Source organism: Salmo trutta, chromosome 34, assembly GCF_901001165.1.
Source record: "Salmo trutta chromosome 34, fSalTru1.1, whole genome shotgun sequence".
Classification (NCBI taxonomy): domain Eukaryota; kingdom Metazoa; phylum Chordata; class Actinopteri; order Salmoniformes; family Salmonidae; genus Salmo; species Salmo trutta.
The window spans coordinates 20754986-20774842 of NC_042990.1; the positions used below are offsets into that span (position 1 = coordinate 20754986).

Sequence of the window (19857 nt, forward strand, 5' to 3'; positions counted from 1 at the left end):
ATGACTAGCATACCCGTAACATGATGTAGCCACCACCATGCTTAAAAATATTAAGAGTGGGACACAGTGATGTGTTGGATTTGCCCCAAACAAAATTCTTTGTATTCAGGAATAAAAGTTCATTTCTTTGCCACATTCTTTGCAGTTTTACTTTAGTGCCTTAATGCAAACAGGATGCATGTTTTGGAATATTTCTATTCTGTACAGGCTTCCTTCTTCTCACTCTGTCATTTAGGTTAGTATTGTGGAGTAACCACAATGTTGTTGATCCATCCTCAGTTTTCTCCTATCACAGCCATTAAACCTTGTAACTGTCTCCGGAAACTTAGTTAGGAAGGACGCCTGTATCTTTTTAGAGACTGAGTGTATTGATACACCATCCAAAGTGTAATTAATAACTTCAACATGCTCAAAGGGATATTCAATGTCTGTTTTTTTTTTTACTAATCTACCAATAGCAGCCATTCTTTGCGAGTCATTAGAAAACCTTCCTGGTCTTTGTGTTTGAATCTGTGTTTGAAATTCACTGCGCAACTGAGGGACCTTACAGATAATTGTATGTGTTGGGTACAGAGATGAGGTAGTCATTCAAAAATAATGTTAAACACTATTATTGCACACAGAGTCCATGCAACTTATTATGTGACTTGTTAAGCACATTTGTACTCCTGAACTTATTTATGCTTTCCATAAGAAAGGGTTTGAATACTTATTGACTCAATACATTTCAGCTTTTGATTTCTAATTAAATTCTAAACATTTCTAAAAACATAATTGCACTTTGACATTATGGGGTATTTTGTGTAGGCCAGTAATACAAAATCAAAATGTAATCCACTGTAAATTCAGGCTGTAACACAAAATGCTGAAAAAGTCAACGGGTGTGAATACTTTCTGAAGGCACTGTGTATTACCTCTATGCATTGAATACTGACATATAGGCCTAATTGAGATAGTGACAAGAAAGAATAGATGAGGGAAAAGAGGTGGGTATTAATTTTGTGAGGAATGAATCAGAATATTTTTTAACCATACTTTCAACTCATATAAGAAAGAAACATATGCAAAAGCATAACTTACACAAACTCATTACAATGTATCAAAAGATCAGTGGCAGATTTGTCACAAAATTCAACAAATGTGTTTCTGACAGTAAATACTGGTATTTTTCCCACAGCCTATGCTGAATATGTTTATATTTGATGCTTTGGTATTTAAGTAGGCCTAGTGTCACACGTCTGCAGAAACACAACAGAGATATCAGAGGTTTATTGAGGCTGCTTGAAGTTGTTAGGGCGTTTGCCTGTCCTGGTAAGTATAGATAAGGTGATTTGTTCAAGAGGCGCTGTTGTCACCTACATGCAGAGTAATATACCCCTCCTGCCTTGAGTTCAGTATTATCATGTTATACATACACAAAATAATATCAATGCAGAGAATAATTCAAAAATGTCTGTGATGTATTGGTGCAGACAATGATTAATCACAAAAAATAAAAGCAGTAAACAATCATTCAACAGCATTTCTGTGGGAGGTAGAACACATCGCATTGCAAACTGAAACAAATAAATCATTCACATAAAAGAAATCATTCAAAAAAATCTCACAAAATTCCTGGACAAATTCATCTTGATTTAAAAAAAACTCTGTCATTGTCCATTTTCAAAAACATCCTGAGGTAGACTTGTATAGATTCTTGACAAGGCATTTCTGTCTTGTTCTCATATAGTAAGAACATTGTAATATAAAAAAACACGACCCACTCTAAATAAAATAAAAAGATTAAACCCATTGTCTGGACTTTACAGCCTAAATAAATTAAGGGATAAAATATTAGGCTCAAACCCATATGACTGTATGATATCAAATGGCAAATGTCATTACCCATCAACACAAGCTCTTGAAAGGTCATAGACAAGGTCATTTATTTTTCTTGAACCCCCACACCGGCCCATTTATTCCCTCAGGGCGCCCATTATTAACCGGATAATGATCATTTTGCCCAAAAACCCAAGTTAGACAGGCCCACTGGGCTAAAAATGGACCGGCCAGTCCAACCCTGGTCATCAAAAGGCTTTGTCTACAAAGGCGCCCATTCTGGAGTTCCTACATGGAGAGGCGAGTCTACTCTATTCTAACTACTGACTGACTACCATGCAAAGTAAACACGGGACTAAACAACATTATATTAATATTGTGATGAAGCTGTATATTTACAATAACCACTGAAAGTGGGGAGGTAGATGTTTTGGTGCTTCAGACTGGTCTTGTGCCACTTCCAGAGAGAGACCGGAGAAGTAACTTAGGGTGCCTAAGGAAATATCATTATTCTCTAATACCTACGCTGTCTTACAACTTGATCACCAATTAAATCAGAAAAAGAGAGCAAAACTAGGATATAACATTAAATACAGCTAGCTGTACTACTGAAACGTCATAGCAACGCGTAAATAGTGCATTGCCCTTTTGGCTCTTTTGGCAATCAATGTTCTGCATGGGTTTTCCGGCAACCCAGCCTATAGGCTATAGGTACACACATAATACACTTTACCCCTCCTTCCAAAGTAGCTCCTCTTTAAAGGGGTTTCCCTGAGTTCAACATGAGGATTTCAGAGAAACTAAACCCTAGCTACAATCATAAGGATCAATGAGCAATTAAGTATCTTTAAGAAATGCCCATACTCCTACACATGATTAGTGCAGAGTATTGTTGCAATGGTTTACGCACAACATATTACGAAGTCAACTGAAAATGAAGCCCCTAAATACGACCATGAAGCTCTAAAGAGCCAACAACCAAAGCCAGTTTCAGTTTATACAGAAATGAGCTAGACATTGTAATACTGGAACAATTAGAGGTTTAGAGAATTAAGACAATGAATAAATAATAAATATAAAAAAGATAACAATATCTATATCCATTTAAGCGGTGTAAAGTATTCCAGCCACCTCTGTAAAAGAGGAATGAAGACTACACTTAGAACCATCTTATTCAACACTTGAGTCCCTTTATCATTGCACTCAATCATGAAAATATGTCCTTGAAGAAAAAACACTCAGCTCCATCCAAGAAAGCACATTTTTTCTCTAAATAGTTTCCAAGTACAACGAGACAATGATAAACAGGTAATGTACTGGGCAGGGTATGAGAACACCCCAAATATGTAGAATATGTTAGAAAGCCATGTCTACAGCCATAGTAAAAGCTATGGGACAGACAGAAAGACAGTCTGTCATACAATCAACGCTGGTCTAGCAATTAGCCTTGAGTCAAAGCTTTGTAAAATGCAAGGGAGGAGGCAACATCCAATCACCAATGAGACAAATGGCCAGGCTATGGCACTTATGACAAGCTGTATTGTACACAGTCCTATCGGTAACCATGGTGTACCAACATTCATACAGCAGAAAGGGTTAAAACATTCACTTGGCGAAGAAATGCACAATGACTTATAATACCCAAAGAAGATTTCAATAAGCAGAAAGACACACTCCTTTTTGACCAAGAAATAATCTATTTCTGTACATTCACTTGGATGATTGTATTTTCTTTATATTTTTCTAACAAAAGCTTTTGGGGAAAATGCTCACGATCATCTCCAGTAAAATCAACGTAGGCTAGCTCTGATTTAGCTGCAGCAGGGAAAATAAAATGATCAGTGCACATAGGTACAGTGGTAAAAACTGACAATGCAAGGCTTATTGCAGTTTGTAAACACAGGGAGTTTTGATTGTTTCAGTGTGAAGCTAAGACACTTCTTTATCTAATGCAGAAACAATACCTTCATAGACAAAAAAGGAAATACTTAAAAGTATTTGAGTTGCAAAGAAGGTGGATAGATGTGTCTCTCTGTGCATTAAAACACAGAGCTAACTCTCAATCTCAACTACTGCATCAATAAAAGTAACATTTTCTTGCTGTTCGTTCGATAAATAAAGACAGCCTGATGTAGTTCCAACAGCGGCATTACAATGAAACCTTGTGATTGGCTGAATCCTTGAATGGATCAATCAGAGCTCTCCCTGGGGAGTAAGGGGGCGTGGCTCTGCTCCTCTTTCTCATCCCTCAATGATGATGCTATTCCCTGAGAGCCAGGGGAGGACTGCTGTGCTTTGATTGGACAGTTGGCCACCATGTGGCTGATGCTCTGGCAGAAATGGCACTTCTTGGGCTGAGGAGGTAGCTGGCATTCTTTGGCATGGTGGTCAGGTCCTCCACAGTTGTAGCATCTAGAACACAATGGGAGAAGGGGACTCGCACTAATACAATGATTTCAGACAGTTAACACATTCTTCCACCAGAGGGCATTGTTCTCCCACGTATAGTTTCAAATTCTTGAATTTCCTCAGATCTCATCTATGATAAGATTAAGTAAATCTTGAAAAAGTATCAGCATTATTAGTATGACTTCCTCTTATGTATGCACAGTTTATTTACTGCATACTGTGTGTGATCATTTTAGGAGGTGTATAGTGCATTAAAACCAATGCCTCAACACATACATTTCACACAATCTCAAATCAGTAGATGTTGTGAGTATAGTAACAATGGGGAATTTTGGGATTGCATTAACTCCAATGCAGATGGAGCAACAGAGACTCCCCAAGCTTACTACCACTTCCCTCCTTCTTCTGTCCTCTTCCCTTTGCATCCCAACCCCCTACCATGCACACATACACACACCCTCTCCTCTCCTAGGATGCCATTGATTATTGATCAGTGTGGGCACCAGGGTGGGAGAGGAGAGCAGAGGGGGCTCTTTGTTTCAATACTGCACCCTGACCTCTAACCCCTGACCCCTAGCCTTTTCTCTCTGGATCTGCCTTTCCCCCACCTCATTTACACAACACACCCCACTGTTGCCATGGCTGCCATGACCTATGACCTCTCTCAGGGCACATACATCTGGTATCAATTAAATGGATCCTTTTCCCTTTTCTGCATCCCCTGTTCCCACTTTCATGTTTGGGAGTCAGTGAGTTTAAATGGATAGGATCCTTTTCCCTTTTTACTTCTGCATCCCACTGTTATGTTTGTGAGTCGGCGAGAGAGACAGAGACAGTGTTAGATACACTCACATCTATGTGGTGTTTGAGGTCATAAGACTCAATAGGCTAATAAAAGCATAGCTGGAGCACACCCAGAGAAAATTATTTTGTGTGGAGGTGCTGACTAACGGCGAATGAACTGCAAGCTATAAAAATAAATAAAGAGAGTCGCACAGTCTATATATGTATATGTATATATACACTACCATTCAAAAGTTTTGGGTCACTTAGAAATGTCCTTGTTTTTGAAAGAAAAGCTCATTTTTTGTCCATGAAAATAACATAAAATTGATCAGAAATACAGGGTAGACATTGTTAATATTGTAAATGACTATTGTAGCTGGAAACGGCTGATTTATTATGGAATATCTACATAGGCATACAGAGGCCCATTATCAGCAAGCATCACTCCTGTGTTCCAATGACACGTTGTGTTAGCTAATCCAAGTTTAGCATTTTAAAAGGGTAATTGATCATTAGAAAACACTTTTGCAATTATGTTAGCACAGTTCAAACTGTTGTTCCGATTAAAGAAGCAATAAAACTGACCTTCTTTAGACTAGTTGAGTATCTGATCTGATCTGATTCAACGCTGTGTACTACTCCCTTCACAGAACAGCGCAAACTGTCTCTAACCAGAATAGAAAGAGGAGTGGGAGGCCCCGGTGCACAACTGAGCAAGAGGACAAGTACATTAGAGTGTCTAGTTTGAGAAACAGACGCCTCACAAGTCCTCAACTGGCAGCTTTATTAAATAGTACCCGCAAAACACCAGTCTCAACATCAACAGTGAAGAAGCGACTCCGGGATGCTGGCCTTCAAGACAGAGTTCCTCTGTCCAGTGTCTGTGTTCTTTTGCCCATCTTAATCTTTTCTTTTTATTTGCCAGTCTGATATATGGCTTTTTCTTGGCAACTCCGCACAAGAATAGAACAAGAATAGACTGACAAGTTTCAGAAGAAAGTTATTTGTTTCTAGCCATTTTGAGCCTGTAATCAAACCCACAAATGCTGATGCTCCAGAAACTCAACTAGACTAAAGAAGGCCAGTTTTATTGCTTCTTTATGTTTGAGCTCCTTAATGATTTAACGGTTAACCCATAAGAGTCTAAGCCCTGTCTAAGCCAGGGAATGGGGGGGGGGGTTCTACTAAGCTATATGGAATTGTTTTAAAGAAAGTCATACCAAGGATAATTTTGCTAGTTGATATTGAATTTTAAGACCCCTTTGATGAAAACCAATTTTTGTCCTGCTATTAGCCCATACACTCATTGAATAACAGATTTCCTACATGGAACAACAGATAGTCCCCCCAACAAAAATCTAAAGGAAGTTCATTCTGAAGTGTCTATCTGATAGATGAAAGATCAGGAACCATTTATTTATACATGTATTTAACCCCATATTTTTGGCACTAAACAGTCTCCATATATACTGTACTTCCATTCCATAAAGGTGGTGGAATTATTCATCAGAATCTGTAGACACACCTCCGCCACATTTATTTTATCTCCACCCCAAACGCATACCTCGCTGGCGCTGGTATTTCCCCCATGCTTAATTTTAAGGTCAGAATATGCGTAGAGAGAAAACTGCATAAAAAGGGAATTAAGTTGCGTTTATGCTGGCGTAACTAGGTCCTGAATTTTCACCAAAGAGGATAAATAAATCTGTTTGATGTCAGACTATTGTGGCTAAAACGGTAAACTTGCCAACTTTCATGATGATGACACCAGATATTTTCAACACCCTCAAATGATTTGTTAACAACCATGCCACAGATAAACTTGTTAATATTGCGGCGATCTTCATAGTTAATACTATAAGCAGAGTGTTACAGTGTTTCCATATCATGGAATTATTTTGAGTAAGTGGGGATGTTAAGTGATGCATGGTTAGGCTATGTGCCATTTAAAGATATTGATTGAACTGTCTCACCTGTCCCCCTTGGAGCGTCGTTTCTGTTGCCCCTTAGGTGTCTTCTCACAGCCCACACACTGTGCTCCCCCTGGCCCCGTCACCGTGACGGACTCTAGGCCTTTAGACGACTTCTTGAAGGTAAACTCCACCGCCTCGCCCTCCTTCAGGCTACGGAAGCCCTCCATGTGCAGCTTGCTCTGTGTAGGTTGAGAGGTGGAACAGGTGGTTAGGGATAAGGGTTAGGAAACTGTTCTAAGGCTAGAAGTCCTCCATGTCCAGCTTGCTTTGTGTAGGGGAGAAGGACCATGAGTGTGGTCCGCGGAATAGTTTAGAACGGCATGAGAACTGTTCTAGGTGAGGGTAGAGCGGAAGCTTTACCCTGTGAGGGAATGGGGAATGAGTAGTCAGAGTTGGAGAAAGGTTATTTGCCCAGGGAACTGTTGAGAAGATATGAAAATGGTTCTAAGCCTGTGAAGAACTGTGGAGAATAGTTCTAAGGCCAGATAGGATGCCCTTCCTGTGTCTACAAGGGTGCATTTGTTCCCCAGCCCAATTCCCAGCCTGGTCAGGAAACAGAGACAAAAAGACTAAATGAATTTTACTCTGCCATTGTTTGTGCATATAGCTGGTCCCCTTCACATGTTGTCTTCTGGTGTGCTTACAGCTAAGAGCTATTCCTTAATTGGGATCCTACATGCATACATTAACGTTCTGCATAGGTTTTGATACATCAATGGAAACATCCAGGCACTCTCGCGCTCTCTCAGGGGCCAACCCCCTCAGCCAATCCAGATTCCAGTCCCATTGACAGCCCTGTTAAAACAACAATAACTGCTTGCTCACTACACCCTTCCCACTTCAGAATGTGTGTGTGTTCGTGTGTGTGTGTGTGTGTGTGTGTGTGTGTGTGTGTGTGTGTGTGTGTGTGTGTGTGTGTGTGTGTGTGTGTGTGTGTGTGTCTGAGTGGACAGTGTTACCCCCTCCCCCAAGCTAGTCACAGCATTCCAAGCTCCAACCGTCCCCTCCCCTTCCTCTCCACCACCACACAGAACAGCCAATAGACTCTCCAAAAGAACTTCATCTGGTCAAGTCCCAGACTGACCACTGCTAAGGATGCTGGGAAATGAAAGGAGGTGGGGAAAGGTGTGCATTCTTGGGATAGCTGCCCAAAAGGCACATAAATAATGGTTTCAAGAATGTATGTGTCCACCTTGAGAAAGACATTTCCTTGCCATTGTCAACCTTAGTCCAGGGGCTCTGGAAAAAAGAAGCTTGGATTTCGTAGCCACCTAGTTCTTTCTTCCTCATGTGCTTTGTCAAGGTGCCTGAACAGCGGTAGGTATGACACTAATTTGATACCGTTGAGCTCAAGGTGAAGAATCATGCCTTGTTCAAGACCTTCCAGAGACACAAAAAGGAACCCTGATCTGTTTCCCCAACCTGGTTCATATTATTCTTTACGTACATGTTTTTCAGCGGCAGGGACTGGGAGACTAGTCAGGTTTGAGGCAAAGATGAACGAAGCAAAGTACAGAGAGATCCTTGATGAAAACCTGCTCCAGAGGACCTCAGGACCTCAGACTGGGGCGAAGGTTCACCTTCCAACAGGACATCGACCCTAAGCACACAGCCAAGACAACGCAGGAGTGGCTTCGCGACAAGTTTCTGAATGTCCTTGAGTGGCCCAGCCAGAGCCCGGACTTGAACCCGTTGGAACATCTCTGGAGAGACCTGAAAATAGCTGTGCAGCGACGCTCCCCATCCAACCTGACAGAGCTTGAGAGGATCTGCAGAGAAGAATGGGAGAAACTCCCCAAATACAGGTGTGCCAAGCTTGTAGCGCCATACCCAAGAAGACTCAAGGCTGTAATCACTGCCAAAGGAGCTTTAACAAATGACTGAGTAAAGGGTCTGAATACTTATGTAAATGTGATATTTCCGGGGTTTTTTACAAATAAATTACAAAAACATTTCTGAAACCTGTTTTTACTTTGTCATTATGGGGTATTGTGTGTAGATTGATGAGGGAAAAAATACAATATAATCCATTTTAGAATGGCTGTCATCTAACAAAATGTGGAAAAAGTCAAGGAGTCTGAATACTTTCCGAAGGCATTGTATATCCGAGACACTCTTTTTAGTACGATATGTTAAATTTCATCTGGTATATATTAATTTGTGGATGTCCATCAGCCATTTCGTATGATATGTTACGAATTACAATGCGTATGATATGTTACAAGTTTGCAAAATGTACAATATGTTGTGATTTTCCAAAAGTACAATATTTTAAGAATTTGCTAAGTGTATGATATGCTGAGAAGTCCAATTTGTTGTGGCTAATGTTAGCTAGCTGGCTAATGTTAGCTGGATTAGAGGTTACGGTTAGGGTTAGGAGTTAGGTTAAAGGGTAAAGGTTAGGGAAAGGATTGACTAAAAGAGTTAAGGTTAGGGGAAGGTTTAGCTAACACGCTAAGTAGTTGCAAAGTAGCTAAAAGGTAGTAAGTAGTTGAAAAGTTGCTAATTAGCTAAAGTTGTCCATGATGAAATTTGAAAAAGCAACCTTTGGGTTGCTAGACGTTGGGATGTATAACCTTAAACCCTAACCTAGCTAACGTTAGCCAGCTTGCAAATGTTAGCATTAGCCACAACAAATTGGAATTCATGACGTATCATACGTTTTGCAAATTCAGAAGGTATTGTATGTTTTGCAAATTCATAACATAGCATATGCTGGACATCCACAAAACAATATATACCATACATATCATACTAAATGGAGTGTCTTGGATTTACATAAAGAATAATACGTAATGCTCTGTTTTTGCCTTAATTAACCTTCTGCCTTCTGTAACCATACCAAATGTAACATATTGTCTTAATTTGAGTGTCCCGAATTTACATTTACTATGTTACATCTATTCTATGATACTGGGCTGGTTTCCCAGACTATACTACACTCATAGATGTTTTTTTAAAGCCAATCTTAAAATGTTGTGGAGCAGAATTTTATGATGATGGTGAGAGGACTGTGATGTGGAGGGTCAGTTTATGGCCCTTGCATACCATCAGTCTTAACCCAGACTGTGAGGTCTCTTCTGGGGGGGTTGAAGTGATAATGGTGGGAAAGGAATCCAGGTCATGATGGCCTGACAACCTTTAGCATTCCTTCCCCGTCAGGAGGTGAACGGGCCGGAACTATCCCCTGACCCCCCTGACCTCTCCTCCTTCAATCACCCCCACCCCAACTCTCCCTCCCTTGACTGCTTTCTTGTGAATGAACACAGCTCTCAAGCTCTCTCTTTCTCTCTCCATTTCTGTCAATCTCATTCTCTCTCACACACAAATACACAATATTATCCACACACTCACACACTCATAATAACCCAACACACACACACTCATAACCCCCCCTCACCACACACACACACACACACACACACACACACACACACACACACACACACACACACACACACACACACACACACACACACACACACACAACCTCCCCACCACCCACTCTTCATTCACAGATAGTACAAGTTCACAGTACAAGATCACAGCCAGCAGGACTTCCTCTCTGTTACGTTGACAATAGCAGCCATTGTCCAGCAGCTCCTACAGGCCTGTATGAGGGCAGAGGTGGATTAGGGGACCGGTAATTTGGGTGTTTGATAACCTTTTTATGGGTGAATCACTCGTTTTTCTTCCTTTCATTAAGCAGTTTACAGGAACATGGAACAGAGAAATTTGAGGAGAGGTCTTTAGCCCCTAGGTTTACAGAGGGTGGAGGGCTGGTGGTGGATGGCTGGGGAGGGTGGATGGGTTGGGGCTACGGGCAGAGGGGCTGGGAGGGAGTCAGGGTATGGCTAGTCTGGGGTGGGTGGGCTGCCACATGAGATGCCAACTCCCCTTATGTTTGAAGGACTTTATAACAGGAAGCAGGGTCCGATGGGGACCGAGAGGAATGAGCCTTGTTATCTCTGCTTAGACTAACCCCTGTCTTTCTGTCTACTCTTTTTTAAGTCCAATTGCTAATATTAGCACTTTCGGACCAAATCTCTATTGTAAATCAATCTCCTCTGTTTAGCATATTTTAAATGTTATGCCCAAACTTTACTATGAAGTCCCTCAGACCTCTACCTTAACTCAGGAAGGACGGTGGAGAAGACAGCCTCGGACATTATGGTACTCATAACTCTCTCTCTCTACCGCACCTGCTGTCTCTAACTCTGAATGTTCGGCTGTGAAAAGCCAACTGACATTTACTCCTGAGATCCTGACCTGTTGCACCCTCTACAACCACTGTGATTATTATTATTTGACCCTGCTGGTCATCTATGAACATTTGAACATCTTGGCCATGTACTGTTATAATCTCCACCCTGCACAGCCAGAAGAGGACTGGCCACAACTCAGAGCCTGGTTCCTATCTAGGTTTCTTCCTAGGTTCTGGCCTTTCTATGGAGTTTTTCCTAGTCACCATGCTTCCAAATCTGCATTGCTTGCTGTGTGGGGTTTTAGGCTGGGTTTCTGTATAGCACTTTGTGACATCGGCTGATGTAAAAAGGGCTTTATAAATACATTTGATTAATTGATTGATTCTCAGGCATGTTGATAATCTCCAGGTTAATTTGACAAAACAACGCTGGGGTCATTAGGTGGTCTTTTAGGATGCTTAGCATTCCATTCCATTTGAAACAAACTAGACTTCCCCTCCGATTTTACTAACTTGGTTTTACGTGACTCCTAATTCCGACATTTTACATAACACTTATTCCCCAACATTTACTGTCATTCGTTATCTGCCTTTGTAAAACTTTAAAAGATTGTGAGGTAAAAATGTGCCAATATATTTTTAATATTGAACCCATCCTTTTGTATTTCAAAACCAATATTCACATTAAATTCATTATATTTTCTGGTAGGTTTATTAAAACACCAAATACAAACAATCTATTATTATGAAAATGTTCTATTTTTGTCTGTAAATGTTTCATTTATTAGCTAGTTTTAGGGCAATATGATAATCGATTTCCCTAAAGGCTACCATTACCCTGCTTGCAACACCTAATCTGAAGCCTAATCAGATGTAACAACTGATCAATTAATCAAGCACTTTTGTTCTAGGCTGGCTTATATCTTACTTTAGAGAGGTTATTTTGCATGTCACTTCTTGACAACAACATTAACTTTCTCATGCAAGCTACAAAGATGATGGGCCTCTGATTCCAGTTATAGCATTGATGGCATATCATCTGAAGATAAGATAAATAAAATCTTGTTTTTAGTTTTAAAGCTACTTGACTTTATTTATCATGCTTGTTTCGATTTGGTAATATTAGCTACATAATACGTTTTACCTGAGTAATAAACAAATGTAGGCCTAATAAGAGTTTTTCAGCCTGTAAGAATAAGATTATAAACCACATGCACTGCTGAGAAATAGGCCTACCTATTTTAGTCAATTCTAAAATGAGAATCAGCTGACAATTTCAAGACAATGTTGTCAAATGTTTAAAAGAGATAAAAATTCCTGTTGCCTCTTGCCCAACATATAAGCTATGAAAACATACAAACTATAAATTCGTTTTGAATGAGTGCAGCAAAGGGGTTTTCAAGCACTATAAACAATGATTGATAGGCCTATATAATTGCATGATCGATAAATTCAAATGCCTAAAAACGCAAGATCAAGGCAGGTAAATAATAATGTCCTACCTTAACGAAAACATCACCAAAGTGGGATATTTCCATTGTTGATAAATAAGACATGCACTCGCACAAAAACGCGTCAATAGAACCATTCGGACCTGTTTGGAGCTCGAGACAGGCCTTAACGAACATCCACACCACACTCTTCGAGTCCTAGTCCCACAGCAGACCTCACCTGATGAACGAATACATCGACAGTCTCCTCGAGCGGTGTCCCATCTCGGTTGGTCATCGACAGGAACCCGAAACCCATCCGGACGTTGAACCATTTACACACGCCGCTGCCACGAGACGAACCCAGATCCTCCTCTGAGCCCGTGGCTTCCTCCTCTCCGGTCTTTGCACAGCCCCCTTTCGAGATAAAATAATGTCACTCAGTCAGTTTAGAAAATATAGATGTTTGAAATATGGCCTGTCTTGTCAACAATTGTGGCAGGAAAACGAGTTGGGGAGGCTCTTACTCGGGTGCTTTTCAGCGTCAGTTCTTTGGTTCGACATGAAGGCATTTAATGGGTTGCGTAATGGTAAAGAGCTCGAGAGCAGCGCAGCAAGCTAGGAACACATGGGTGTAAACAACGCTATTCGAAACAATGTCGATATATTATCCATAGGAATACACTTTTTTTAAAGCTAGTATATTAGACGGACTCTTTTTCAAGTTGTTTTGAAATGGAAACAATACGCTAATGGTGATAATAATAATAGGTCTAATCATACGAGCCTAATTATACATAATAATACGGTAATAATGATGCATTCTTATAAATAATAATATGCGTAATAAATATAAGCTAATCGAAATGATATCGTCAAAATGTATCATTTGAATAAACATACACGTTTTAAATGTATCTATCATTATAATAGTATAGCTTCTAACTTGTTGATTTACACGATACATGCCTAAATAATTCCCAAGCACGTAAGAGATTGACTCTGATAATGTAGCCTAATAAAAGTTTGCATTTTCTTTCCATGAGGAGCAACGATTACCGAGAACACAATATCTTTGAATATTTGAAGAAAAAAATATAGAAAATATTAAACTTGAAGATTCAGTTACCAATGAAGAGTATAAAGCAAAATGCATCACCTATAGTGATAATTTATCCCAAATTGTCAGCGCAAGCACTGAAAACCATTCTTCCATGAAAAGAGATTGTAGGTCCCAAATCGAAGAATAAATCATTACAACAACATTCTCAGGCAAAAGTGTGCTGTTGCTTTCGGAGAATGTTCCTAATCTAAACACTAATGGCCGATCTACCTGTAAACTGCTGTTCGGAAAAAGAGACCATCCCTTTCCCGGGTATATTTTAATCCAGGGTTACCGTGTCCTCCTCTCCCCAGTCCCCCTGCCCTGTCCACCTTCAACCCTCCTCCACTCTACACAACAACACTTTCCCGAATACAGTTTAACAAAGGCGCAGAAGAGGAACAGAACAGCAATGGAAACAAACAAAGAGGGTTGGAGAAACTTTCGCCCTGACAACCAGTGGTGTAGAACTGCTGGGAAGCATTTCTCAAAAGAATCCCCAAATCTGAAAGACAATACAAGGAAACCCAACCCGCCCTCTTTTTGTCTCTTCTCATAAAGAGATCTTTCCATCGAATCCCCCCAAAGATCTTCAAAGAACCTGTGGAAGCATTGCCTGTACCTTCTGCCATGGTTTGGGGGGTTCCTGGGCCTCCTACAACTCCAGAAGAATCAGGCAATAAACTCTGGTTGTATCGTCAACATCCGTGCACGTTTTTCGGTAATCCCTCTTTGGAAAATAGTGTATTTTCCTTCTCCTGGTCTCTTGCACAATATGGAAGGGAGCCCCCTCTGACCCTCCTATACCTCTAATATTAACCCCCACTTTTTCGATCCAGTCCACCACGTGATGCTCAATTGCAATCTTCTGGCTGATAAATTAGACATTCCACGGTGATAGGGCCCAAATTCGCCGAGCGACCAATCAGCGGTGAGGACCACCTAGATGTTAGCAGCGGGGCCTTGGGGGACTCACACCCCGTGCGACCCCCTCCACTTCCGGGACAGGAGAGAGCCACAACCCCCACAGTGCCTGGAGCATTTGAATATGCGGATAGTCAGTCACTCAGGTGCATGGTTTCATGGAAAGCATTGAAGTTAAACCTTGCCCTTCCACATTCCACACCACCACGTCTGATGTTAAAACCAAGGACATCTAAATCTAGCAGCATAAATCAACCTATAGCTGTGTTCTGTTTCTGTTTGTTGCATTCACACGTGAACACACTAAAAAAGTCACATTAAAATACATCTACAAACCAAAGAATAGGTTAATATCAGGAAAATACATTTAGCAGTGAGCAGGAAAAAAATAGAAGACCTTATTAAAGTAGCTGATCTTGTAGAAATATCCAGAATAGGCAGGCCACACGCATTCCGCTTTGTCATTTCGTTTGAAACAATTTTCAGCTAACATATTTTGCTATTGTTATACGTGTTTAGGATTACTATCGACTACACGCTGTAAACAAAGGACATTAATAAACACCTATCTCTTGAGATACTAGTTCTACACAATCCTCTAGTGAATGTCGCTCTTATAATTCAGCATAACGTGCTTGTTATTTGTGTTCTAGCTTGGGGGCGCACGGTCTGTGAACGGCGGTGTAATAGGTTGGTTTCCCTCAGAATCGCTGACGGATACAGATAATGAATGTGAACATAAACAGAAGGGTTGCGTTGCCTTGTGTGAGAGGGGGAGGGCCTGTCCTCATAGGCTACAAGGCTATGGCACATTATTACTGATGCGTTGTTATAACTTCGTAGTGCCCTCTCAATATTGGTAAGTTTAAATGGAAAATAAAATCAGATAGAATAACCTTGAAAGGAATCCAAAAAGTTGAGTGAAGTGTCACTCCTACAAATCGGACTATTTCTCACCATCTCAATTGCGATTGGGAGGATGAAAAGACAGGCTACCAATGCAATCCCAATCAATGAGACAATTCCCCTGGTAGACACTGCAGACTAAACGTGAGGTAGCAATAGGATAAAAGGCCGTGTAACAGACCAAGTAATCATGTGTAAAACACACCAAGTCACACACACACACACACACACACACAAAATAGTCCTACTTCATAGTGGCCATATATTTGGCATATATTTGAGGTTAATAACAAAGGAATAAAATGGGCAACTCACCACAATTGGGGTCTTTTGGACACATTTTAGAAAGTAATTCTTGGTGAGCTCTTCAGATGCAAGGCTATACGTAAAACCTGTCAGTCCCTTCACCGACTCGACACGGGTTTTTATGGCCTCTGAAACCCAAAGGTTCAGGATCCCTGCTGAAGCGTTTGAATAATTAGCGACGATGAGTCACCTTTACCGGATCTGTGCTCTAACTCAGCCATCAACGCTTTTCAATGGCAGCTGTCATGACATTGACAATGCAGGTGTCATCCGGCTTTTCTCTAAGCACTGACTACACCGCATGAACTCAATAGGCTACAATACTTCATTTGATACAAGTCAATTACAATGTCGGATAATTAAAATGACTAAGATATCTTGGGTTGTGGGAATCAGCTGCATCATAAGTGGAAAGCCCATCCACCTGTTGCCGTAAAGCGCCTGACAAAGACACTGAGTCACGCACATCAATAGTAAAACGTGGATACCTTGTCAGATACAGGAAACGGAAACCAATCGCACGCTGTGAACGGGACACTTTGAGGTCGTGCATGTCCGTTGGGCAGCTGGTGCGCGGGCCATATGGGACCCTTGTCACCTGCACCCTCGTGTCTTACCCTTCTTCTTTACATGTGGGCCAACGACACCTGTGAGATAAGGTGTCCCCAGGATGAACGGGAAGTGGAGGAGGGAGTCATTTTGGGATGGACATAGGATCCTCCATCTTACAAAACCATCAGTCATCCTAGAGCATTACCCACTGGAGAGAAAGAGTGAGAGAGCGATAGGGAGCAAAAGAGAGAGCGAGAGACACACACAAGGAGAGGGAGAATGGTAGATAGAGAAATAGAGAAATAGAGACATATATAGAGGTGAGAGGGAGAAAGAAAAAGAGGGAGAGGGGCAGATGGAGGAATGGGGGGACAGAAAGAGAGGCGAGAAGGAGATGGTGAGAGAGGTGTTAGCTAATTAAAACTATATGACTGGTTTCATTCAAATTCTTCTCTAATAATCTCTCAGGCTTGCTGCTACACTGCAGTCTTCTCTGGGTCACCATGGAGACGAAGGGCCCTGGATCTGTTGGTCAGAGCACAAAGAAGGCCGGCCTTAAGGTGACCCCTGTCACACACAGGGGCTTAGTAATTACAATGCCTCGACATGTGCTCACTGGTCACACACACTGCAACCCCCACCCAACTTCCACACACGCATGCTAGCAAACACACAAATGCATACACCCACACTACCAGATGTTATGTAATAGTGACTGAAAGGGCAGAGGGTTCCATCTATCTTACCCCTCTCATGGTTGTTGGCTATCATTCCTGTAACAGCAGGCAAGATATCTGTAAGATTATCTACAACCAGGCTGCAAGAGTGTATAGTGTTTCTCTTTTGACCTGGGTTCATTAATTTAATGTGTGTGTGTGTGTGTGTGTGTGTGTGTGTGTGTGTGTGTGTGTGTGTGTGTGTGTGTGTGTGTGTGCGGTGAGGAGCATGAGGTGTACTGATCCATGTCGTCATATCAAGAACTGCTTGGAGGAGTAGTTGACCTGAGAAACATGTTAGGGCCTTGTGGTTGGTTGAAGGAGAAAGCTCAATGGCTCCATATGGTTTCAGCTGTCAGCTCACATCTCACCTTCCTCCCCCAGGGGACACAGCACTGATCAATAGCCTGATCCATCTATACCTGATCCATACATCATACTGTGACATTCTGACAGGTAGCCCTCCCTCTCTCTTTTTCTCTCTTCCTCCCTTCCTCCCACACAAAAAAAAACATTTGTTAGAAAAGCCTGTTGCTTTAATATCTACGTTTTTTTTTTCAATCACTGTGATTCATTTTTCAGATGCAAGTGGTATATTTTCATAACTGATAACACTTGTCTTATGTTCAGAACCTTTGATTGAGCATTCACTGGAGTCAAACACTTCTTTCACCCCTGAGTTATTCATGCAATATCATTTTTTTGGTCAAATACCATGAAAATATTTTGTTTCGTCACCAATACAGTCATCGTTTAGTCATTTTAACTCGCATGTAATCTAATAGCAAAACATGCATGATACAATTTTCTAAATAAATCTGTTGGATGTGCTGAATAGAAGGAATAAAATAAGGTAAATACAATTTTTCATTAAGTATTTAGCTATGTACCAGTATGTACCATTTTTTAAAGTTTATGGCAAATATTTTTTTTTTCAGCATTTGTTTGCATCCAATGTAAAGTTTGAAGCATGTTGAGAAAAATGAGATTTACAGGTTCAGTATCCTTACTGTAAACAGCACATTTGTAGAATCATCAGATATAGGGGTATTGTGGCATGTACAGTAAAGCGGAAGCCTACAGTAAAAGGTATTGGTGTAGCCTGGTATATGTATGCCATTTCTGCCCCATGCAACATTGCACAATATTGATACTGTAACTGCTACAGTAATACCTCTCTCGCTCTGCTTGACAAAATCAACAGCGTATCAATGAAAGTCAGATAAGTGAAATATACTGTCATTTACAAGCCAAGTATTTCAGCAGTGCATTGTAAACTGCTGCACCATCATTTAAAATGGTAACTCTTTACACTTTGCCCTATTGTATTGAAGCACACTGGCTGATGTAGGATGATAATGATGTAGTATTTACAGCCACATCCATATAGGATTTGGTTTTACCTTCCAACCTAAATTGATGTCAATTGATACATTTATGATGTGAAAATATAGCCTTTTACAGTGTTCAGCAGTTCTGAACTGTTTGATTAAATGATAGTTAAACAGGTGTATTGTTAGCCAATTACAAGAAAATCTTATCAAAAGTAATGTGAGAATCAAATACTTAGTTTGAATATGTATGGAAATTGAAAGAGCGATTTGGTGCAGTGAACAAGAGACTTTGAATTGTTTTGCAGTACTCAGTCAATTGAAAATGTGCTTAGAGTTTTGAAACATGAGTCAATTTGATGATTTGATTCAGTTTTTGAGTTTAGAGTTGTGAAAATGTACCACATACTTGTGAAAATTGTAGCAAAGTGATTGAATTTTCTTTTTAATAAGCTACATATCCTTTACATTATTGTCCAAATATTCTGTTTGCAGGTTAACCGTTTTTAACATGGAATAACATGTAGCTAAGAGTGTTTGATTGGTTAATGTGTTGTTACTTGTTGAAGTCAGGTAAGACAGTCCATCTCCAGGCCATCTGCTGAGAGAGCCAATACATCAAACTGCTGTGACGCTGTCTGGTGGTTTTGCTGATTATCTGCCAATAGGGGTTGAGCAACAGAGGTGCTAACAAGTTCATTTTCACATAAGAATTTAGATATTCTACAGTTGTGTGTGTCTGTGTGTGTGTGTGTGTGTGTGTGTGTGTGTGTGTGTGTGTGTGTGTGTGTGTGTGTGTGTGTGTGTGTGTGTGTGTGTCAGAGCAGAGAACATTTCTGGCTGGCATTTGACAATAAATGTTAAAGTAGCATTTATATTTATATAGAGTACCAGTCAAAAATTTGGACACACCTACTCATTCCAGGGTTTTTCTTTATTTTTTACTATTTTCTACATTGTACAATAATAGTGAAGACATCAAAACTACGAAATAACACACATGGAATCCTGTAGTAACCAAGAAAGTGTTAAACAAAACAAAATATATTTTATTTTTAAGATTTTTCAAGGTAGCCACCCTTTGCCTTGATGACAGCTTTGCACAGTTTGGAGGGGTTATTCTACAATGTAGAAAATAGTTTAAAAAATATATTAAAAAAATGAATAAGTAGGTGTGTCCAAACTTTTGACTGGTACTGTATACAGTGAGGTAAAAAAGTATTTGATCCCCTGCTGATTTTGTACGTTTGCCCACTGACAAAGAAATGATCAGTCTATAATTTCAATGGTAGGTTTAGTTGAACAGTGAGAGACAGAATAACAACAATCCAGATAAACACATGTCAGAAATGTTATAAATTGATTTGCATTTTAATGAGGGAAATAAGTATTTGACCCCC

General features: G+C 40.4%; 1 protein-coding gene across 1 annotated transcript; it reads right to left on the minus strand.

Annotated features, from left to right (window-relative positions):
- Positions 1-3383: 3383 nt before the first annotated feature.
- LOC115173186 (protein lin-28 homolog A-like) lies at positions 3384-13184 on the minus strand. Its single transcript, XM_029731108.1, has 4 exons — positions 13148-13184; positions 12862-13037; positions 6987-7165; positions 3384-4230 (listed from the first exon to the last, which is right to left on the minus strand). The coding sequence occupies exons 1-4, from the start codon at positions 13182-13184 to the stop codon at positions 4008-4010; spliced, it is 615 nt and encodes a 204-aa protein (XP_029586968.1). The 3' UTR covers positions 3384-4007.
- Positions 13185-19857: the final 6673 nt, after the last annotated feature.

What these genes read in the sequence shown, in the direction of transcription:
- LOC115173186 (XM_029731108.1), bottom strand. Translation starts at nt 13,184, where the DNA reads ATGTCGAACCAAAGAACTGACGCTGAAAAGCACCCGA. An exon ending in TGACGCTGAAAAGCACCCGA is followed by an intron (nt 13,038 to 13,147) that starts GTAAGAGCCTCC and finishes TTATCTCGAAAG; the next exon opens with GGGGCTGTGCAAAGACCGGA. An exon ending in TCGATGTATTCGTTCATCAG is followed by an intron (nt 7,166 to 12,861) that starts GTGAGGTCTGCT and finishes CAACCTACACAG; the next exon opens with AGCAAGCTGCACATGGAGGG.